Source organism: Rhinolophus ferrumequinum, chromosome 11 (genome assembly GCF_004115265.2).
Source record: "Rhinolophus ferrumequinum isolate MPI-CBG mRhiFer1 chromosome 11, mRhiFer1_v1.p, whole genome shotgun sequence".
Classification (NCBI taxonomy): Eukaryota; Metazoa; Chordata; class Mammalia; order Chiroptera; family Rhinolophidae; genus Rhinolophus; species Rhinolophus ferrumequinum.
The window spans coordinates 29,029,075-29,054,531 of record NC_046294.1 but is presented as its reverse complement, the minus strand read 5'-3'; the positions used below and the strand labels follow the sequence as shown (position 1 = coordinate 29,054,531).

Below are 25,457 nucleotides of genomic sequence, written 5' to 3'. Positions count from 1 at the left end.
GTGACTTAAAACAAAATCATGTTTGCTCTAGGAGGGCCTACACAGTAGGTCCAGTTAGTACAAGGTTCCTTCCCATTTCTCTCTTTTCACCCTTTCACCCACTCTCAGATTCCCTAATCGGAGAATTCCCCCAAAGGACATAAAAAATGTTTGAATCATACAAGTAATACTCCTCTGTGAGCTCACTACATACTTCCCAGTCAGTCTGGGCAGTGATCTCCGCTACCAAGCCCTCCTACCCAAGCGCTATAAAGTGGAACAAGAGAATGCTTCCAAGAATAAAATATTTTTAACTGTCAAATATCACCGGAGCAATGAGGAACTCTTTCGCTTTTTCTGGGAAATTACTGCAGTTGACAGGGCTTATCTGAGAGGCTTCCTCAAAGGAGTGTTAAGCAAGTCAAACGTTAGTTTCAAAGCAAAGGAAACTCCTTGTATTAGAAGAGAATAATAGCTACTTTCAACAGCTCGAAACAACCTGGTAAGAATATGTGAGACCACTTACACATCTCAGATATAAAAGCTGATAGGAGATAGTGGAAATGGCCCTGCACTATGTAGATCTAATTCTGGCTCCGTTACACGCTCACTGTGGTACTGTGGGCAAGCCACTCATCCCGTCCTGGCCCTTGACGGTCTCATCTATACATGCTATGGCTACATAGGAAAATCTCATTTGACACAGAACTCCTTGTTAATACAATGTTTATTCAATGAATTGACTAAAGGAAATGTTGAGCAGACAACCAATCACCTTTGATGGTGTTTAGCTATGAACATACTTAAAGCTGTAGGTAAAGGGATGGTCTCTTAAGCTTCCGTCCCATCCTGTGCCTCTCGAGGACATTGCAGCTTAGAAATTATGAAGACTTGAATCAGATCAACATAGATTCAAACCGCGGCTCTGCTACTTATTATATGACACAGTGAGTTTTTCACCTCTCTAAAGCCTCCCTGTCCTTATCTGTAAATTGAGGTGATAATAAAGTCTATGAACCTCACAGGGATGGGGCTTTGTGAGCATTAAATCACGTGGTATGTACTACATTTTTAGCACATAACAAACTGTCAATAACTGTTGGCTGCCATTCTTATGTCTATTGCACCCTAAGAGGTTCCCTTTGCCAGACTTGACCGATTTTAATTACAAGCATTAACTCAGATAGAGACTATAAAAAAAGTTCTAGAAATTGAAAACAAATTATCAAGACACAGTAACCTGATGCAACTTGTGGTTCTAGTTTGTATCCTGAACCAGAAAGTTGTTTCTTTTGCTATAAAGAGCATTAGTGGAACAGCTGTTAAACTTGAATAAAAATTACAGATCAGATGATAATATATATCAATGCTAGTTTTCTGAGTTTGACAACTGTACTGCAATTATTTAAGTAAATATCCTTGTGTTTTTGGAATAAACAATATAGCATTTAGAGATAAAAGGGCATTTTGACTGCAATTTACTCAAATAGTTCGAAAAAATCTACATATATTTTACATTTTATACAGTGTGTGTATGTGTGTGTAGAGAGAGAGACAAAGAACGTTAACATTTGGGGAATCTGAGTGAATGGTGTGTGCAAAGATTCTTTACGCCTACAACATTTTGTAAGTCTGAATTTATACACATACACATACACACACACACACACACACACACACACGCATATATACATCTACTGGCCAGTATTTATATAGAATTAAACTATTTAGTTTTGACCCACTCTTTGTATTTCATTTGAATCTCCCTATTCTCCTTTATAAAATAATGCCTCCATTTATAATTAATTGTCCTATAGGTTAAAAACAAAACAAAAACAAGGAGTGATCTTGAATTAGTACTCAGAGACCTAAGTTTCACTTTAGCATTGTGAAGAGTTCCAAAGTCAAAGCATATTTTGAAACAAATGGAATTATCGTCGTCTTACGTATTAAGCAGTAGCTGTACAAGTGCCCAAATAATCTCTCCCCCAAACACTCAAGAAAAAGAAAGACTGCAATGTTTAAGAGGAGTAGTAGAATGTACCTTACTCATTTGAACATAGCACATTATGTTCACAAAGCGCGTTTACAGAATTTATTCCATTTTTCCCTTCACAATACTACCAGGAGGAGTCCCATTTTAAAGAGCAGAAAACTGAGGTGCAAAAGTCAAGAGACTGTCCAAAGAGTTCAGACTTTGTATGTATTGAATTTAGAACCAGAACCTATGTTTTTGTATCCCCAGAGAGGGGGGCTTATGATGTTTATGAAGTATAAAACTTTCAAAAGTAGTTCAGATGTGAAAATAAAATAACTGGCAACAACAGTATATAAAGTACATTTCATTGAAAAAGTTGGATGAAGTATTTGCCTGAGAATACATATGCATCATTCATAGTGTTTCAGAAAGAACAGGGCTCTGGAGATCTGACTTCAAGTCCCAGCAAAACTACACACCAGGTACGTGAGCTTGAATGAGGAACTTACCCTCTTCAGCTTGGCTTCTGCTTTTGTAAAACTGCTTCCTCTCCTCACAGGTAGAAGAATGAACTTTCACAGAATGGACAGCTCTGTATGCATGCCATCTACCATCATTATCTTTACAAAACAGTTTGGCTCTCTGGGTTCTCAGTCTCAGAGAATGGCACCCAATCATTCAGAGCAAATACCTTTAGTATAGTCCCTATTACTCACCCTCAGATCCCATCAATTCCTTCAGGATAAAGTCTAAACTCCTTAGTTTAAAATGCCCCTTCATGATCTGGCCTCATCTCCTGACATTTCTCTATCTTTTAATATTTCACATTTCTCTATGTTTCAATAGGAATAACTAACCACTTCTTATGATGTTCTCATACTTCTGACATGTCTACCTCTGTGTCTTTGCACATGGCCGGTTCTTCCCGGAGCACCCGTATTACCCATTGTCATGCAGGGTTTCATGAGGCATCTCTGGTCCCGCTCCCCACATAAGAATGCAGGACATGGTGAGGCCAAACAGGAACACCCACAGAGCCATAGGTAGGGGAGTCACACCACTATATTCTCGCTGGAGGCTGGGTTGGAGACACAGGAAGCAGGAGCCACACAATCCGCAACCCGCTGTCCACTTGTCTCTGCCTGCCAACCTCACTTGCTAACTGCAATCCGCAATCCACACTCCGCACTTGCCAGCCACCGTCTTCTTGCTAGCCCCCATTTTTTGCTAGTGTAGCCATAGCACTTATATTAGTGGCCAATGGCTCACTGGTTACAGCTGACGGCCAACTAGCCACAGCTGATGGCCATTTACTACCTGAGCCAGCACCTTTCCACGTGAGGCCGAGAGCCTGGAAACTGCACTCCTGGCTCTGTCCCCACACTGCCTAACTCCCTTATGCCCTTCAAGACTCAGCTGAAGCTATTCCGGGAAGCCTTTCTCAAACCCTGGTCTTAAGCAAACATATGGCTTTGGGCTTCCACTGACCCTGCACACATTTCTATGACAGTCTCCATCCACCACTGCTGCATCAAATGTTAGTTCTAGCTCTTCCTATATTGTCCAATTGAACTTTCTGCACTATTGGAAAAGTTCAATACAACAGCCTCTAGCCACCGGTGGCTACTGGGCACTTAAAAAATGGCTAGTTCCATGATGGGAACAGGATTTTAAATTTCCTTTCATGTTAATTATTTATTTATTTTTTTAAAGACTTTTCTTTTTCTTTTTTTTTAAAAAAGATTTTATTGGGGAAGGGGAACAGGACTTTATTGGGGAACAGTGTGTATTTCCAGGACTTTTTTTTCCAAGTCAAGTTGTTGCCCTTTCAATCTTAGTTGTGGAGGGTGCCGTTCAGCTTCAAGTTGTTGTCCTTTCAGTCTTAGTTGTGGAGGGCGCAGCTTAGCCCCAGGTCCAGTTGCCTTGCTAGTTGCAGGGGGTGCAGCCCACCATCCCTTGCAGGTGTCAAACCGGCAACCTTGTGGTTGAGAGGATACGTTCCAACCAACTGAGCCATCTAGGACCTCATCGGCTCAAGGTGCCGTGTTCAATCTTTAGTTGCAGGGGGCGGAGCCCACCAACCCTTGCGGGACTCGAGTTGAACTGGCAACCTTGTGCTTGAGAGCCCACTGGCCCATGTGGGAATCGAACCGGCAGCCTTTGGAGTTAGGAGCATGGAGCTCCAACCACCTGAGCCACTGGGCCGGCCCCCTCATGTTAATTATTTTAAATCTAAATTTAAATAACCACCTGTGGCAAGTGGCTATGGCACTGGACACCAAAACTCTAGACAGACTGTCACCTCCAAGGGCAAAGACCATCCTTACTACTCTCTGTATCCCTGGCACCCACCACAGGATCTGGCATACAGCAGGATTCTGTATGTGTTGAACGAATAAGCGAACGTGTAAATCTCTATAAACACTGCTTATGTATGGTTGGGAAGTGATTTCACCCACTAGTCCAAGGATTCTGGATCATCATATAAAATTTGGCCGAACTGGTCACATCTTGTAAAGTGCACTTCATTAAGTATCGTGGGGGGAAAAAAAACCCTCAGTAAATCATTTCTACTCAGGGCACTTCGGCTTCACAATCACTGTTAAATGACTTCCAGATGACTTCTTGACTAATGGTTACGCTGTTTGTGAAATATTACAATACTCATGGCAGCATCATTTTGGAATGTCAAAATCAACTACGCTGTTTTGTAAAGAAAAAACATGGGCTTTTTACCATGTTTATATTAACATGGAAAAGAATTCCCTTGAATGCCTGAAGTATTCCCAGAGTATGAAACACTACTCTGAACTATTCGTTAAAATTAACCATCAGCTCTCTCCACACTGAACACAATATTGAAATCCCACACGATATTTGGAGAAGGTGTACTGAATTGATTTGATGGGCTCCCTTCACTGCGGCAGCAGAACACGGAGAGAACATGACCTAGCTACAAAGAACTAGTGGTCAAATTCAATTTGGTTCCAATTAAAAGTCTCGGTTGACAGAAATCATGAGCTTGACATATGCTTGGTCATTTGAGATTTTAAGAAATCCAAGATGTGAACTGCACAAAGCAGAGATTAAGCAGGTTTTGACTCTACGTCCTCACTACAAAATGCCCCAGAGTGGAGCTGGCAATCAGAGGCATGAGCAAAGATGGTCTGTACACAATCGCCCACCCGAAGAAAGGAGAGCTTCTCCATTTCCTGTTTGGTACGTCACCTGTCCCACAGTGGTTATACAATAGCTGAACAGCCACTTGTTAACGTCCTTTCATTGCATAATTACTTCTGTAAAGGGAGACTAATCCTAAATCTAAAACTGTATGTGAAATAAAAAGGAATCGGTAAGGCATCGTAAAGCTTGATTAGGAGTGGTGAGGAGTCGGCCTTCAAGTAAATACATAGTTCACTCACTTCAAATTCAATTTAAATTTTAAAAATAAATAACTATTTATTACACAATAGTCAATGATTCCCCCCACAAAAAAAAAAAAAGAAAAGAAAACCACACACACACACACACACACACACACACACACAGGCCTAAATAAAATAAAACATGCATCTAATCCTTTTACCCAAAGATAATATTGTTTATACATTTCAGTGCTCTTTTTTTCTTATGCACTTTTAACATAAATACTAGCTAGCATTTACATAACACTCTCTCTGTTTCATGCACTGTCCTAAGCAGTTAACATCTATTAATTCATTCTGTCTTCACCACAATGCTACGCGGGAGGAGCTGTTGCTATCTGCACCTAATAGACAAAGAAACTGAGCAGAGGGAACTCAAGTAACTTGATCCACTGCACAAGCTTGGAAGTGGCAAATAGTCTCTGCTCAGTTTTTGCTGTGGGAACATTATGTTCACCTAAGTAGTGTGGGAAGAAAACTTTCTCCTTAACTTTATTAAATCCTTAGCTGCTATTTCAATACTCCGTCAAAAGCAGGGAGCACAATCTGCCTGTCTTATATGTGATTCCAGGGCCCGCGCTAGGGGAGGGGCCAAGCTGAGACAGGAGACATTCACAAATTCACAGACTTGCATCTAATACTCAACAGCTGGGCTGTAGGACTCACTCTGAAATCTGAATTTAGATCCCTTCAGGGCTACGTGTCTTTGATGTTCTTCGTATCAGACTGTACACTTCTTACCTCCCCACAGTACTACATAATCAATTAGCTTGGTCATTAAACGTCTATATTTAACTTGATTCGAGTCTGATTTTCCTTTTTTCACCTGGATTCTTCACGCACATACACACACACATACGCGCGCACGCGCGCGCGCACACACACACACACACACACACACATCCCAATTCCTTAAAAATCTAAAAGTGCCTAGTTTTAACTATGAACGTTGCAAAACACAATGGAGGTGAAAACAAGTGGAAAGAAATTCTCCACAATGTAAACTGTTAAACTGGAAATGTGATATGCAACTGACAAGTTCAGAAATAGTCTTCAAGCTACAGGTGGTCTTAGCGACCCGGAAGATGTTCCTTGCCTTCACCCCATCCGCAAAAGTCATTCGCAAATGTCCGAAGGGACCTACACTCAGTGTTCTGCTTGCTGGTGCTGATATTGTCTGCTGTATCACGACCGACACATGCCTTGTATTATTTTTTATGGTTGTGTTACCCATACAGCAACTCCTCTGACAACAATGGTAATTACACAGCAGCCTTGTTGTCTAGGGATCACACTATAATTAACTTGTGTCACTGCAGCATCCATGGTTATAATTGCAGGGGAAAAAAAAGTCTTATGGACGTAGCATTTTTAGTACTTGCTTTCAAAAATAACTTCAGCAATGACACTGCTTAAAAAATCAAATTTGTTTCCTCCCCCAAAAAACATGATTTCATTTGCATAAAGCCCACTGAAGCTATCCATATGTCCCCCTAACCAGAAATATTAAATGATCGGTCATAAGAGCTTCTAAAGAGGAAAAACAAACAAACAAACAACATTTGTCAAAGTGATACTTACAGCTCCTCCAGAAAAGGGAAGTTCTTAAATGCGTCTTTTGGCAATTGAGTAATGTTGTTCATACTGATATCCCTGGAAAACACAAAACAGATTGTTAACTAAGTGTTATTAGACTTAAAGCACTTAATTCAACAGAAAAATAATTAGGTGCGGAGACTTTGTAAAGAAACAAGAAAAATGAGCATAGAAGACAGACAGACATAGGAATAGTCATAATTTGGCTTCAGAATGCAGAAAACAGAGAAAAGTTAAATCTTTCATTATAAATTATGTCCCATAACTCAGAAAAGTACCCAGATCCTGGGTTTTCCTTGGGAAAAATGTCTACAAAAACTATCTTCAATGAGTGGGTCAGTGTGGTTTCCCAGTGCTCTGTATTCAAAGTGCTGCACCTGATAAAAGTAAACAAATACCCCAGAACTTCATTAAAAAAAAAAAAAAAATTGCTGGCAAGAGTGGCTTCTTACGCCACTGTCAGGAACAATAAAACAGGTCCTAGCTGTATCCCAGTCACATTTTCTGCAAAACATATAAAAGTCCTCCAGGTAATAGTTGTAAGTGGATTTCATTTTTAGCCTATGAACAGATGCAAGCTAGAGACAAGCGCATACATGACAGGTATGCAGCCCATTTCCAGTTTTCCTTAGAGACACACCAGAAAAGAAAGAACTTGCTTGATACTGCAACTCAACAACTAAGGCGTTTCAACAGCTAAAACATACTTGATTAACCATTGCTATCTTTCCAGGCAGCTGCCTATTGAACTGGCTTTCTCTTTCCATTCTCCACTTAATACCAATACTATGAAAGACAGGTTAGCAGCCTCATAAGGGACAGTCCCAGCCCGCAATGGGTTGGTTGCCTCCCTCAGGTTGTTCTGCCTCTTGTCTCGTGTTAAAGTATGTAGCTGAGTCTTCAAGCCTCTCCTTTCTAGAAATCACCAGAAGAATTCACAACTGTGACCTTCTCTTTACCAGATTAGACACATTGGTTATAAAAAGGCAGAAGACGAATCAAGCACAAAAAAACCAGCCAACCACAGAAACACTGTAATTTTCATGACTTCAGTCAGGTAAAATTTTCTTTGAAAGGAGGTAACAACTTCCGTACTAGCGTAGGTGAGTCCCTTCTCCTCATCTTTCCTTTCACGAAAACTTAGAAATGGAATTTGCATCCCTTCTTACTAGCCCTTCCAAAGGCACATTTGGAAAGCTCTTTGGCTTGGAAATAACAATAACTGCAGCAATAAACACAGCAACCACAGTAGTTGCTAACATGTAGAGAAGACTGATAAGACTGCACATAAAATCTAAGTTTACAAATGGGGAAACTGAGCTTAAATCATGTCCCCAAGGCCACTCAACGAGTGGTGTGACAACAGGAAATGGGAACTCCAGAGTCCATGACCTTAACTGTGAATATTCCTAAATATCACTTGAATCCAGTTACTTCTCTCCAGTGGTAGTCAAGATATAAAGCAAATGCTCTGTACCACCAAGGTTGAAAAGATGGAGGGATACTGCCCCCAAGACCTTGGCAAAATCATCAATGAACCTCAGAAAGAACAATTTTGCTTGACAATTGAATAAACAAAACAAAACAAAAACTATAAATAGCTTTAGCAATTCAGGAATCAAAGTTCATATAAATTTCCTAGAACGTGAAACTTTTCTTGTGTGTGTGTGTGTGTGTGTGTGTGTGTGTGTGTGTGTTTGTGTTTCCAGGACCCATCAGCTTCAAGTCAAGTAGTTGTTTCAATCTAGTTGTGGAGGGCACAGCTCATAGTGGCCCATGCAGGGACTGAACCAGCAACCTTGGTGCTGAGAGTACCATGCTCTAACCAACTGAGCTAACCGGCTGCCCCCGTGAAACTTTTCTTAAGATGACCCTTATGACCAGAGATTCATATGCATTCCAAAATTTTATATCAAATTCTATTAAAGATAACTTATAAGAAAAACGAAATTAATATCCTCCAGGAAAAAATTCTTCTCCAGGGTCTCCATATTTACAAACTAATATATGTTAAACTAACATATGTTAAGTAATTGTGTTTAAACACAGGCCCGATACTACTTCAGTCAGCTATCATTATCCCTGGGGAAGGGGAGGAAAACCCTTTGAGTGTTTCAAGATACTGGAGCAATGGCACCAAAATAAGGGTCAGAAAAATCAGGCTCAACTCCTGCCACAGCCTCGTAGCGTCTGTGTAATCCTAGGCCTCACTTTGCTCATCTGTAAGAGGAGGGAGTTGAACTGATTGGTTGAGTGTCTTCCAAGCCTGACATTATATACGTCCATGATTCCCCTTTTTCGTCAGTACACATTCATACAGGGGCCCACCCTTCCTGATAAAAATACACGAGCTTCATTTTATGGAAAGGGCATGTTTCTGAAAAATGTACCATAACACAAAACTTAGAGACTATTAATTCACCATTATAAAACTGAGTCACTCCCACGGTAAACACATTTGGCCTTAACCAATAAAATCACTCTTAAGAATACAACAAAACTTTTAATCGTATTGAAAGGCAAACTAATAATCTGAATAAGCAGTGATTCCATACAATATCACACAGTTTTGGTGCTCTTCAGTCATTCCAATAATAGGAGAAAGAGGGACAACCATAATGTATTACTTTACAAAAGGAGGCACTCCATACAGTTGCCTCTAAGTTTGGCACACCTGAATTCAGGTGAGTATCATAGTAACACAAAATGTGATGAATTGCCTCACCAGAAAAAGACATAATTAGAGAGAATTTACACTACACTATTCTCTGCATTCCAATTCGTTAAAACACATACACCTATATAATTCTCTCATTTTTTTCCCCCTCAGAGTAACAAGATATAACAGGTAGTTTTGCTGTGAGCTATAAATGCAATTACTGGGACTCTATATTTACAAACTAATATATGTTAAACATGAGGTAAAGTTTTGTTTCAAAGCTTCACATTCAGGAGCAACACTTGTTTCCAAATTGTTCTAAATTTCACCCACCCAAACTTTCTCTCTTCATGTGTGTTTTTCCCTCCTACTTTCTGGACTTCGGTTACAAAATATTTGTGAATAAGGTTAAAAAGATGCTACAAGATGTTATCTCCAGAGAAGCACTGGAAACATGTGGTTACAGAGTATAAAGTGGGTGGGTACTCATTTAAAATAATGAGGGCTAATGGTGATAAACAACCTACAGACAGCCTTAAGAGTCGATTCCAGACCTGACATCACCAACACCAGCCAAAGAGCTTAGCCTTGGAAAGGATGCTGGCAGTGATGAGTTAACTCTAACAAGTTACAGATGGAAGCGCTATGCCAATAATTACACATATATTAGGCTCATAAGCCATAGAAATTATTAAAATACATAAGTACAAGAAAGTTGCACAGAAATTTTTCAACTTGAAGACACACCTCCAGATCAGTGCCCTGACATTCATACGAGTGATACAATCTTCCCAGAAACATCTGGAATTAAAACAGTGATTGGCCATCCTGCATTCCAGGAAGAAAATAAATGTAACATCGAAACCAAAAAATCATACAAGGTCCGAGTACCACCAACTCATAAACACCTCTGAAGGGTAATTTCAAGAAAACTGATGGCTTTTACTGAAAGGTAGCCTAGTGTAGTTGGAAGGCTTGGGAGCCAGACAGACCAAGGTTTACCTGTGGATTCACTACCTTGGGCAAGCTGTTCATATTTTCTGAGCCCTATCTTCCTCATTTGGAAAAAAATGGAAGTAGTAATAACTACACCTTTGTAGACTGCTGTGAAGATCAGAAAATGGCAAGTCACATATAAGAAGCTAAGTAAGTAATAGTATTCTATCTTATCACCGTCCATGTTTTTGCTGATCCTGGAAGCTGTCTGAATTCAGTGGACCCAGAATGGGCTAAGGCTAGGCCAAGCATCACTCCGCCTCTGTGGCCTTCCTTCCCAGAAAGAAGCCCCTTTTGCACAAGAGAAACACTAAATGGTGCAGAAGACTTAGAACCTGAAGTTGTTCCTACCTATAAAACACCACTCTAAACTCTAGAACTCCAAGTGCCAAAGATTTTAAGCTGGAAGATCCCTTCACGATCAAATGATTCATTTTAAAAGAAAAAAGTTGAGGCCCCATTGTTGACCGTGAAGCATTCTTAAAAAAAAAAAAAAAAAAAAAAAAAAGAGAGAGAGAGAGAGAAAGAGAGAGAAGAAAGAAAGAAAAAGAAAGAAGAAGAAAGAAAGAAAGAAAGAAAGAAAGAAGAAAGAAAGAAGAAAGAAAGAAAGAAAGAAAGAAAGAAAGAAAGAAATTATATTCTTACAGAAAATTTTTGAAAGGACAAGGAAACACCAGAGCCATTTTCAAAAAGATCAGGATGACCTCCAGCAGTTTAGTGAAAAAGCAAGACATACAACCTAGAACTTTCCCTTGGGGGCGTGGGATTCTGGAGTGTATCTTTTCTATACACATTTATTTGTTTTGTAACAGATTTCTTGATAGTTAGGTCTCCCAAGGTACACTAACTGGAACAGAGCATGCATCTGCATTATTACACCCACACAATGCAACACTTCCAAATTTTTAACACAGAAATCAGAAATACAAAAGCACATGACTGACCCCTACTAGAAAACTAAAGGTGAACGCTCAAACACCAACAGTCACTGATTTCAATATTAAAATTTAAAGCGTGCAATTGTTTAATTTAAACTGCTAAATCTCCCCAGTGGTTAAACTCTCATCTTTTTTCCCTCATAAAATTCACTAATGCTAAAGTATCTCGACAGTAAAGAGGAACATCATGTTTCAACAAGGTACCTTTTAAAATCCCTATAAAAGGCTCCCTAAGCAAGACTAACCTGTTTGCTGATGGCCCAGCGCGTACCACCGTGGGCTCTGCCACTGTGTGCTTGCCAGGTCTGGGCCTTTTGCCACAGAATTATTTAGTTTTAAATATACTGTGACAGATCCAATGTTATCTAAATTTGTATAAGCCTCCCTACTGGTATTAGACAAAACTGTGCTGTTCCTGCCATATTGTTGATTACATCTCAGCAGTTTAAAAAGTCAATTAACTAGATGTATATTCTAGAGAACAGTGAGTTCTCTAGAAATTGGTGACGTCTTTAAACTCAACGAACACAAGTTGATAATGATTTAGAGCTAATACTATTCCAATGACTTTTCTAGTGTCATTAGTAATCAACCAAAAATTGCAGGCCAATCTTCAGTTAACAGACGTCTACAGTACGCACAAAAACTAAAACTAAATTTAAAAAATGTCTCTGGTGGAATAAATTTGAAGGCAAGGTCTTTCTTGTCGACAAGTAGTAGATATAGACACACATATAACCCCAGAGTTCTAGTCAAAGCTCATGTAGAGTTTAATTTCTTTTCTGACACGATTTCATATTTTTGGGCAAGTCATCTCTTCCCCCCCCACCTTTTTATAATAACAAATGTAACCTATGTTAACTGTTGTTTTTTTTTAAATCCCTGAAATACAAAGAAAACCATTCACAATATCAATACCCAGATATAACCACTGTCATATTCCATGGGTGTCATTACAGATGCATCTTTTATGTATGGTTTATACTTCTTACAAATATGAAATTACATAGTAATGGACATGTTTATCTCTTGACATCTAAGATTCTTCATTTGCAAAATGAAAAATAAAAAATCTTTTTAATGAAAGTGTAACTATGAGAGTCTAATATATCCAGCTCTGTGCTGTTTTTTGGCAGGCCATACATCATGGATGGGATCGTCCTTGCTACTGGTAGCCACCAGGCCAAAAGGAAAAAGAGGTTAATTAAGGATTTTCCTTTACAAGAAAAAAGGAAACATACTGTCATCCATTTAACAAACATTTACAAAGTATCCATTATCCACTCATGTACAAGGCACTATGCTGGGATGGTGAGGCTTTTCTAGCAAAATATATGTCCACAGTTCTTTTTAGAATTGTTATATGAAAATCCATCAGAAAACTAAATAGTGAAAGGTTTCATATAGCTTGTTAGTATTTACATAAAATTTACATAATGTTTTAAGACACAAAATCCTAGTGTATGCTTCTTCTTCTTGGATACATCTGAATACAGTAAAAATACAGAAAACAAGTATAGGAATAATATGTACTAAGTTCAAGACTGTGGTTACTTTTGGGGGTGAAAGGAGAATCAATGGTAATGGGATTGGCATAGGGGTTAGCTCTATTTGTTATGTCTTATTTTTTGGAGAAAACAAAGAGTGCCCTGAAGAAATTATGGCCAAATAGTAAAATCTGTTAAATCTTGGGGATGGTTTCTATACTGTTATATTTTATGTGTTTGTAATATTTCATACGTTAACATTTAAATTTATTAAGACTACAATGGAGCATGGTTTTAATGTTTAGATGTCCACTTATTATGCTATAAGCAGATTTCACTGAGTAATTGTTGCTTTTATAAAAACATGTTTTAAAACACTGTGCTGGGGAACGTAATTTGGTGGTTACCAGAGCGTAAGGGGGTTGGGGGGTGGGGGATGAGGGTGAGGGGGATCAAATGTACGGTGATGGAAGGGGAGCTGACTCTGGGTGGTGAACACACAGTGTGATTTATGGATGATGTGATTCAGAATTGCACAACTGAAATCTATGTAATTCTACTAACAATTGTCACCCCAATAAATTAAAAACAAACAAACAAACAAACAAAAAAAACACTGTGCAATTCATTAAAACTGGAGGAAAAAAATAAAATCCATCAGTCCACTCTATTCTTAACTTGTTATTACTGTTTAAGACACTGTTGCAATGTTCAATTAAAATTAACTTTTTTAAAATGCACTATTTTGAAAGCAATTGGAACAGCTACATATACACAAAGAATATGCTCTTCACACTGCGGAAATGGGGCCAAAACAGAATATATGCCATTTTAGTCAGATTTTGCTCCAGAGATATTTTTCTGACCTTACATGTTTTGCAACTGCTAAAATCCAACTTGATGTCACAATAGACACCTTCTAATGCTGCATGCAACCTCTCTACTACAGTTTTAGGCAGCAGGATAAATAGTATCCATGCTATCTGGCATTTTCTCTGGGGTTTCACGCACAAAGGCTCAGTGCTCCCCAGAGGAAAGAATCCAAAACTTGCTTCTCTGTAAACTTGCAGTCCTAAAGAGGACAGCGTGTTTCCCTGAAAATAAGACCTGGCCAGACAATCAGCTCTAATGCGTCTTTTGCAGCAAAAATTAATATAAGACCCGGTCTTATTTTACTATAAGACCGGGTATAATATAATATGTAATATAATATAATTTAATATAATATAAGACTGGGTCTTATATTAATTTTTGCTCCAAAAGACACATAAGAGCTGATTGTCCAGCTAGGTCTTATTTTCGGGAAAACACGGTAGCTGCTACAATTACCACACTAACACTTAAAAATAAATATTAATTACTACAGAAAAAACTTATCACATTGCAAAGTCATTACCTATTTAAGGTGCTTAAACATCCTATCGGTAGTATACAATCTTCCTAACAACATAGAAAGGCTAGAGAAAATGCCATGTGCACATCTTAAAAAATAATAAAAACAGAAATGTTTTGCTATAAGAGATACAGAGAAAACTGTTTCTTTCATTTATCTACTCTCATGAACTAAAATCTCTATTTTAGGGCCTTTTAGAATTTTTCCATTAAAGACTTTCAAAGCTGCATTGTCACTGTTAAGGGAAAAGACACGAAACAGAGTGGGAGCACATATTTGCGAAACATATATCAGATAAAGGGTTTGTATCTATAATATAGAAAGAACTCTCAAAACACAGTAAGAACATAAACCTGGCTGTAAAACGGGCAAAAAGATTTGAACGGACACTTCACCCAAGAATATTACACAAATGGCAGAGGGCACACAAAAAGATGTTCAACATTTGTCTTTAGGGAAACACAAAATGATATCGCAATGAGATACCTCACAACTATTAGAATGGCTAAAATATGAAAAAATAATAATAGCTGACAACACCAAGTGCTGGTGAGGATGTAGAAAAACTGCTCAGGGAGATATAAAATGGTACAACCACTTTGGAAAAGGCTGGCAGTTTCTTATAAAACATATGCTCATGACCATATGGCCCAGCAATGCTACTTATAAATAATATAATCGCCAAAACCTTTAAATACCTTGAATATCATTCAGTTGATGGGTGGATAAAGAAACTTTGGTGTATCTATACAACAGAATAATAACAAGAAGCCAACCACTGATACAAGGAGCAGCAAGGATGAATCTCAATTACCTTATGCTAAGTCAAAGAGGCCAGATCCAAAAGGCTACCATTTATATGGCATTCTGGAGAAGGCACACTTTTAAAGACAGAAAACAGATCAGTGGGGGCCCACAGCCAGGAGGCTGGGCTGGGAGAAAGGCTGGCTACAAAGGGACACAAGAGAACTTCCTGGAGGGATAGCAGCGTTCTATGTCTTGATTTTGATGTGGTTGTATGATTGTCGTATGAACTTATCAAAACTCTTACAACTGTGATTAAAAAGTGCCAATTTTACCATATGTAAACTAAACCTCAACATCTGCATTGTTAACCTTTTATTAATAAAAGCATATATATGACTTCCTTCCATTTCTCCCAGAGGGGGAAAAATAATAATAATTAATCCTTTGACTAGAGGTCCTCTTTCCCATCTCTACCCCCAAATAATATGAGGCACAGCGCTAGCTTGAGTCAGGAAAACTGCAGTGTTTTGCTCTGTTTGGTTTTTCCAACCTCTGCTCTCCACTTGCAGCGGGCCACTGGGCCAGGCCTCTTCATCCTCTCTGGAAGCCCCTATTATTAGGTTCGTGCCTGTGCGCGGGGCAGCGGGTATACAAAGACAAATAAGATGCAGTATCTACTCTCCGGAGTGTTCTGAGGCAATGGGCGAGGCCATAATTAAACAAGTAAATACTGTGATCTGTGCGGCACAGCCAGGGAGGGAGCTCAGCCAAACGTGGAGGGGTAGCAGGGCTTCCCGCGGTGGTGCTGTGGTGCTGAGAGGGCCAGGACACGCTACAGCGGCTGCTCTTTCAGCCTGTGGTCTCACTCATGAGGCGAGCACTGGGTCTCAGAAGAGACACACCTGGCACGTTGAGCAGGATAATTCTTCATGATTCAAGATGATCTTGCTCACTAGGGTGCCCGGCATCCCTGTTTCCACGGCCTGCTAATTAGTGCAACCGAACATTCCCCAAACGCTTCCAACCCTTCCTTAGGAAGTTGGTGGCACAGAAAGGGACATGAAATCTGTTTGGCGGGTGGCAAATGGCATTTTGAAAAAGAAATATAATGAATAGCATGAAAGTTAAGTACATCACATAGAAAAACTATTGTTTCATGGCAATTATTTGGAATTACACACACACACACACACACACACACACACAGCCAAAAAAAATGTATACACATTTTAAGAAAGGAAAAAACTATATTAAAATTGTAATATTCAATATATACCAAAAACAAAGATAAATACAAGTCATGTGTATACATATTTTTGGCTACATACACACACACACACACACACACACACACACACACACAGAATGTAAAATGCAGTCCTCACTGGCTTCATAGGGGAAAAAAATACATCCCAAAAGGCCTTGTATGTCACTTCTAGAAATCAGAACATTGTTCTAAAAGCATGGAACGCTGCCAGAGGAAGTTTAAGCATATCAAGTTTGTTGCAGATTGATCATTCTGGCAGCCATATATTATGATAGGATGAAAAGAGGAGAAGAAACCCTGCCTCTCTGGAACTCAAGTTCCTCTACTGTAAATTATTTTGTACTCACTCACTTCTCAGGTCCTTTCTAAATCTATCAATATGACTCTTACTTTGGCCTCCCCGCCCCTGCACATTCCCTGCATAATTAGCAGAAAATAAGAAACCCTTAGATTCATGTTTTTCCTATACGTATAGGCACATTTGCTTGTGTTAGCAAGTGTGTGAATGAGTACAGACTTAAACATACCCCCTTCAGAATTACAAGGGTTCGGCAATTAAGAAAGACGCATGACTTCATCTCCAAAGGTAATATTTTATGCTGTAATTGTTTATGCTCTCAGTGAAGCAATACAGCCTAGGAGACATTTAAGGGCGTGTTCTTCAAGGAGATGCTAACCCCACAAGATAGAAATGAGAGAGAACAAAACACGGGTGTGTAAATATCATACCACAAACGACAGGCAAGTGTGGCTTAAATTACACATCCTTAAAAGGGTAACTTTAAAAAATGAAACTAGTTAGGCTAATTCAATAGTTTCTAATATTGAAACAAGTTCTGCTTATTTACGGGGCTTTTTCAGTTTTGTCCTTTTAAACAGAGCCTAGTTTTCAAGTGTGGGATGTATCCTAAAGAGAAAGATTCAAAGTGTTCTAAATTTCAAGCAATGTTTACTAAATGGCAAGGAAAAATGAATACCAAAGGAAAAAAAAAGAACATTCTTTTCTATCATTTGATCAAGTACCCCAAGCCATCTGGAATCACATGGAACAGGTAAGGGTTAAACTATAATATTCCTTGTTTTCTCGCTATTTAACGGGTGTTCTCAAACATTCTTTGGGCATCAACAGCTGTTCTGGTAACCCTAACGATGACAAAACAGTGCTCAGTGCTCGTTACCAGCCAAGACACACAGACAAAATGCTATTTCCATACTCCATTTAACATCAACAAGAAGTATTGTAAGGATTGTCGTCTGTGCAAATTAGAAACACTCAATTACTTCATCCTAGCAGACAAAATACACTATTCATAAAGAAATCAATCCCACAGCATTTATTATGGTAAATATTCTAATTAACTAAATGCTTTATGTTTTACTATGGCTACACTTATTAACACCACTGCTAGGAAAACATTACTTCATGGCCCTAGCCTTCAAACAAGCACTCCCACGAAAACCTCTGTATAGACACATATTTTTTAAACTTCAGCTCACAACCAATTAATGGGTTGTGAAATCGTTTTAATGGGTCATGGCCAACTTTAAAAAAAAAACTGAAATAGGAAAGAATAAAACAGAAAAATATCAGAAGGCATCCATGTAGTAAAGGTAAGTCTGCTTTAGGAAATTTTGTATCAGCATGTGTGTACTTCTCTTTTCCCAATTGTAAAGTCTCACATTCATATATGTTATCCACGAAACACAGTCAGAACCATGAGTTCAAGGAATTGGCCATTCAAGCCAAATATTTCTTATTCCTCCATCCAAGTGGAAGTCAAAACTACAGCTGCTTTCCCAGCACCACAAGTTTGGCCCAATGGATTCAGAAACCTTTAAAGTCTTCCTTCACCTTTGTCCACACCCCAGTACTTTCATGTTTTAGTGACATAGGTTCTCTAAAATTGGCAGTAATGGTATGAGAGAATGTCACAATAGGCTACCCTGAAATTTCTTTGTTACAGAGAGAAAGAGAGAGAGGTAAGAATTTATTACAGTACTACTTTCAACTGTTGTGACAGAACTGACAAAAAATAAGCTGAGTTAGCTAAATTTCTATTTAGCTGCCCCATGTTCTATTGGGGTTTTTAGAAGTACATGGTAACATCGTGACATTTTTCACTCACTGTGCATAAAATGTTTACAAATAATCTCCAAAACCATCCTCAGAAAATGTAATGATTTAAAGGTTTTAAAAAAAAAAATCTGCATTCCAGTAAATCCCTTCCAATGCCCCAAATCCAAATCTAATGCCACCCAATAAGCACTGATTGTACTTTCAATAATCATCCCAGGCAAGAGGAACTTCAATTTCTAAGACACTGACCTCACAGGCTGAGGCAAGAGGAAAATGCTGAAAGACAGGCAGTCCACCCCCTAAAATAAAGGTCAGTTGCCAGTGTCAAGGCCGGAACCCTGAGGCAGGCTCTCTGGGGTTTCGCCATCTCTGTGAAGCAGGCTTTGTGGGGCAATCACTTGCCTTAGGCCAGGACACATGCAACATCCCTCCCTCCCTAAACACATACACACCACATACTTTTCCCTTCTCCAGTCCAACGGCCATTTTTAAAAATGCTTTACAAACAGCTATCCATAAAGAAATAATTCAAAATTGTCAGTGGGATGACACAATCATTGCTGTTGACTCTAATACAACAGACATTGACAATGACAGTTTATAAACAGTCATTCAAGATATTCCCTTGGGAATGACTGACAGCTCACTGAAGTCGCTAATGATTTATCCTGTATTAGAAGAGTATTATGCAATCAAATCTGAGATGATCCTGAATCTGTGGGAGCAAAGACTCTCAAATCTAGTTTTGTAATACTCCTAAACAGTTCCATTGGTGAGAAGGCTTTAAGTTCTAAAAAGTCCCCAAACTTCAAGTTCTTTTAATTTTTGCAATCCATATGGGTCATATTGTCCTTTGTTTTTTACCTGGGACAGAAAAGAATGGTCTACACCCTAAATTTATTTATTAAAAAGAGAGAGAAAGATACATACACTAGGCACTCCAACCACATTCCGAGTTACTGATTTAGGATGTTCAATCTAAGAAAATCTCTGAATTCTGCAGCTGACTTATGTTTCACTGAGGCTGTTTTCTTACTAAATTGGTAAGCAGAGAAGAAATAATGTCTTGGAAAATAAATTCCTATCAGGAAGAGAATATTTAATTCCCCAACCCCCAGTGAAACCAGATGCACACAACTGATTCAGTCACACACTTTCTCTCTCTCTCTCTCACCCTCCCTCCCTACCTTTCTCTCTCTCTCTCCATAAAGAGCTTACCATAGTTAAAGAATGTAAGATTAGAAGGTCAATTGAGATACCAATAAAAAGGATGATAACACACTCCAGTCTGCCTGGGACAATTCCAGTTTACATCTATTATATCCGCATAATTATTAATACTGCTCTTTTTCACTCTCAAAGGGATGATCATTTGGATGAAAAATGATCATCCCACAAACAGCAGCGGGTCTGACTGAATCACACTGCATGAGCTGTGATGGGATGAAGTAGAAATCTTGGTTTGGATTGCCTAGGGGAGGGCTTGAATAAACGGCTACCTCCTCATCTGTATAATAGTATAATGACAACAATATGAAAAACAACTTATCAAGTATCTGTGCCGTTTGTAAATATCACTTTGATCACTTTCGTGCTCCTCCACGGGGATCCTATACTCCATTAGGACAGGGTCTGTGTTTTGCTCACTACTGTATTCCAAGCCTCTGGCACAATGTGTGGGCCACAGTTGAATGAATGACAGCCAGACACTGCAATGAATGCTTTAACAGTAAGTACTTCCTTAGCCTTTCCAAAAAAATAAATCAATTTTAAAAATGGCTTAATTTCCCAACCATCTTTTTAAAGGAAGTCACAGGCCTGGCTGCAGGAGGAAACAAAGGAAGGGCACAGAACAAATCGTCCTCTTTCCAAGTGTCACCTGACCCGCTTCTGGGATGATCAAGAACACAGCATTTCTTACGGACAACAAAAAGCGTCAACAACAGATTTCCTCCCAAAGTCTATTGCTATAAACAGATAATAACCTTACATGCAAACACATTTGGGGAAAAGCAAGAAAGAGCAAAGCTGTCATTTCGATACAAGTTCCTGGATTTAAAAATAGCTTGGGAGGAATGATGTAAAATTGGATTTCAGTAAAACTAATTTTTCTTCCTCAAAATTTCAAAATACAGGCTTGGTCCTATAAATAGCATCTCACAAAACCACTGAACTAGAAAGCATAGTGGTTAAAAGTTCCTCCCACAAGCCAGACCAAGGGCCTTGGGTTTGAATAAAGCTCTGGTGGCTCACCAGCTGCATAACCCTGGGCAAGTCCCTTCATTTCTCTGGGCCTCAGTTTCTTCAGGCATAAAGAGAGACGACCCTTCTGATTTAACATCACTGTGCGGATCAGATGATGTGACCTCCGGCCAGTGCCCAGCTGCCCAGCACAGCACCTAGCTTATGGCAAACACTCAGTCAAAATCAGCTCTTACTATGTTCACTATTATCCTCAGCACCTGATCACCATCTACTCTAACCATCTCATTTTAATAATGAGGCAACTGAGGCCCAGAGGCTTTAGATAATTAATTAATCAAAGAATCAAGATCAGAATCAAAGAGATAAATGCCAGTCCAGGGTTCTTTCTACTACCCTAAGCTGGAGTGTGTGTGGCAGTAATGTTTTAGCAATATGCTTTGGAACTTGGGAAAACAACTTGGCCAGAAACCATGTGTTGAATGGTGCTTAGACTCGGAGGTTAATGGATAAGAGCTGGCTGAGTCCCTCACTGTCGCTCAACTAATAAACAAGTATTACAAACAAAACATGGAAGCAAATAAATCAGCACTATCTGTACTTAAACAAGTAAGTGCAGGAAAAGTATTGTCTTCTTACTTATTAAGAACACTGGTCCTTGAAGAAGTCATAAGTTTTAAATGAGGCAAAATTGCTAAAGTGGTATTCTGAATACCTTTAAAAGGTGTTGATCTATTGATGGTGATATGTTCGGTTTTACTTAAAGAATTCACAGCTTTTGTTGTTGTTCAACAAATCTTTAATGGCATGATGAGTCAAACATTCCCAGTGATCTTAAAAAAAAAATAAAAAGTAAAAAGCGCCTTTATGCAAACCAGGTAAAAAGGTAGAGAGAGAAAGGCCCTTAAAGCTAAAGGAACTGCATGAAGTTGAATTCCAGAGGATAAAACCATTCAGGAGACAGCAAGCAGACTGGCCTAGCTGGGATGTAGAGTTCAGGGATCGGGGATAAACCTGGTAAAGATAACAAACTCAGATGACAGAGGACACCGAATGTCTACGTAATAGAGAGTTTGAGGACAGGAACAAGAAGCTATGGAAGATTTTTTAGGAACATAAAGAAGGCTGCTTTACGAAGCAATTCTGGTAGAATTTCTTGGACACAATTTCTGGACACAATTTTTGCACCCTGTAACCTTTACAACCACCATTATTGACAATACACACTGGTGTCTGCTATTGGCCACACTGAGTGATGTCAGCAGCAGCAGCTCCATGAAGCTTGATGGCTACGGATACTGTGAAAATGCGGTAAGGTTAGGATTCAGGAAGCTACACAGTCTTCCCTTTATCAGAGCCCTTGGGACAAAGTTCTCTCTGACCCCAACTCCAAGAACAGCTGTGTTTCTCCTGCACCACACGTGCTTTTTATCTTACAGTGTGGAATCACAGAAGCGGGTTCTGCCCCCATCTTGCTGTCATCGGCTACTAAGGTTCTCTGAGCCATAACTGCAACCCCTTTCACAAATGTGTACATTAGGTGGGTCGCTTCAGTAATTTCTGTCTTCAGTTGATCTTTTCTTGTTCTAATTTGAGGGTAGGGGGGACGTTCCCGTCTTCTCATCCACTTATTTTGCACTTTATCTTACACAGTTTTTGATAAGCCACCTTATAATCTTTCTTGGAATAAGGTGGATCATCCAGTATGTTACGAGTGCCTGGCATACACATGCACAAACACGTGTTGGTAATAGTATAAAAGGGTGACTGCAGAGGCAAGAAGGTTGAGGTGGAGAAATCAACTCTGAAGGATAATGAGATCTGGAACCAAAGCAGCAGCACCGGGGACAGACAGGAGAAGAGAGACCAGAGCCCTCAGAGTCAGAACCAGCAGGACTTAGTGATTAGAGGCCAGGCAAAAAAGGAAAGGTGACCTTTGAAGAAGACACTGTGGGTGTTTTGGTCCATGGAGCTGGGAAAGGGATACCGCCATCAGTTGGGGACATAACAGGAGAGACACGGGTGTGGGGTCTGCTTAGATCAGGTGGTGTTATGAAGTGGGCGGTTTTCAATTCAAGCCCAGAATTGAGGGAAAATGTCGGGGCGTGGGGGGAGGGTAAAGGTGTGGGAGTCGGCAATGAGGAGAATTAAAAGTGCAGAGGTGGATGGCATTGCCCAGTAAGGGTGTGCAGAAAAGGAAAAAAAATGGCTAAGAAAAGTTTTTTAGGAATAACTTAATATGAGGAACAGAAACAGAAAGGGAATGATCAGGGAAATGAGGGAAGACTCTGAAGGAAAAGCTTCGAGGAGATCAAGGATGAACTGTCAAATGAAGCCAAGTAATCAGTAACTATATATTTGCCACAGGATTTGGTAATTAGATCATTTGTCAATAGCTTTATCATAGCATGAATCTCATGAATATTAACCATGACTAGAACTTTTTTTTCTTCTTATTTTGGCTCCAAGAATAGAACAAAGAAACAGAGAGAATTTCCTGAGGTAACTGGGCAAGATTTAAAAGAGAAAAGGAAAAGAAACACAGGTTTAAAGAGGATGTGTGTAAACATGTGAGAAAAGAGACTGCCTGAGGTGGAACTGACTGGGCCAGGATCCTGAGAGACGGAAAGGGGGACCTATAATGTGACTATTCCTCCTGCAGGGAACAGAAAGGACAGGAGGGGGAAGAAGGAGAAAGACAAGAAGGTGGGTTTCCCCATCAGTGAGCAGGTGGGGCTACCAGCTGACCACCGTCCTCAGGGTGCAGGGAAGACAGGGTCCCAGATATCTGTGAGCGCTTGGCATCTACTCCTTGATTCTTTAAAGTCCAGGAGCAATTAGTCTAGACTCACTCTCACATCGAATGGACTCTTCTCACACATCATATCACAACTGTCTGCTTGTTTCCTAATGTGTTTGCCCAGCTCTTTCTCAGCTACAGTAATTAATTCAAATACACCATCACTTAAGCGCCAATCAAAGCTCCATCGAGATCTAAGAAGAACAATAGCGTGCTTATATGCACACTCTATTAATTTAAATTCCCAGTTGAGTCACTACATGCCAACAATTAAGCAATGACACACACAGAGATTATATTCCACGTTGATACAGCCAAACCAGAGAGCTCAGAAAACAAGTTGTCCTGGATTGCCAACTTTTCCAGGTAGCTGAAGGTTCGCCCGCAGGGGAACAAGGTGCAGGCATTAAAGGAACTTTTGATAACGACCATTTTTCTGAAAGGCTCTTAGCACTTCTCTGCTTTCTAAAACAGCACACATAAAACATAATTTAACCGCTCCATGGGCCTCCAGGATGAGCATCACTAGACACAAACGCAGAGGCGTTCCTCTAAGCTCACCTCCATCCTGCTCCTTCCCCACCCTAATCCACGCCATCACCATCTCTCCATGGACCACTGTAGTGGCCTACAATCTGCTCTCCCTGCTTCCTTCCATGTTTGGGTCTCTCCAGTCCAACCTGCTCTGAGCAGCCAAAGCAATCTTGTTAAAACAGGGAACTGTCCTTGCCGCCCCTCTCCTTAGAACTCTGTTTGCTCTCTGTCAAGGCCCTCCCTGACTTGTTTCTCCCCAACCTTTCTGCTTACCACTGAGCCTTTCCTTCTCCAGGCCTTTGCTCTCTCGTCTCTCTGCCTACGTTACTGGTCCCCAGCTCTTTTCATAGCAGGCTTGTTCTCACCATCTGGATTCATCTCAAATGTCACCTCACCCCTTCGGAGAGGCTTTCCTTAGCCCCCTCACAGTGGCTCCAGTTAACTCTATCTTATCATCCAGTTTATTCCCCTATTCTAGCTCTTATCACTTGAATTATCTTATTTTTTTTTATTTTTTTATTTTTTTAATTCTCATATAGCGCTTACTCTATGCCAGCACCAACCACTCAACCAGGGGATCTCACAGTATGGTCCAGCATCACTTGGGAATTTAATAGAAATGTACATTCTTGGATCCTACTCCAGACCTACTAATCAGACCCTCTAGGGATGTTAACATGCTTTCTGCGTGCTTCTGACTCACGCGCAAACACGAGCCACTGCAGTATATCATGCAGCCATCCTATGCACTGAGGGTCTTCCCCACTAGAAAAGAACATTTCCGAGGGCAAAGATCACGTCAGTCTGGTTCACCACCAATTTTCTAACTCCTAGTCCAGGACCTAACACATGGTAGGTATTCTGGGGGAGGAGGCATCTCATTCCATAACCAACACCCAGGCTACTGAACTAAAAGTACACAAACTTCATGGGTGTTTAAACGGTCTGCTGTTATTCACCAACCCCCAAAGGCACTCTTTCTTCCTTCTTGACCCTGAGAGCAGCGTTTTCCGCATATGTCTCAGCACTCAGTGTCCCAGGATCATCCCTTCACAGAGTTCACTGATCCCGGCACGGTGACCAAGGCACACAGCACTCCGTCCACTCGGTAAGATCATGCCGGCTCAGTAGAACATACTGGGTAAAAGCTGCTTTGCAGCAAGGCTGACTGGGTTCAAATCCAAGCTCCACCACCTATCAGCTGTGTGATCTTCAGCAAACTGATGAACTTTTGTGCTTTAGCCTCCCCGTCTAAAACTATAAATAATGGCACCGACCTCACAAGGCTGCTGTGAGAATTACATGAGGTGATGCATGTAAAGTGCTTAGATCCTGTCTGTCTCACGGAAAGCACTCCATACACGGGGGCTGTCACACAT

The 25,457-nt window shown here is 40.0% G+C and overlaps 1 protein-coding gene across 1 annotated transcript in view; it reads right to left on the bottom strand.

Moving 5' to 3' along the window:
• The window catches only part of LGR4 (leucine rich repeat containing G protein-coupled receptor 4), a 95,905-nt gene that overhangs the window by 39,560 nt on the left and 30,888 nt on the right, over positions 1–25,457 (bottom strand). The window contains exon 2 of the mRNA XM_033120214.1: positions 6,964–7,035. Coding sequence (XP_032976105.1) covers positions 6,964–7,035 — 72 coding nt within the window. The remainder of the gene's footprint in view (positions 1–6,963; positions 7,036–25,457) is intronic.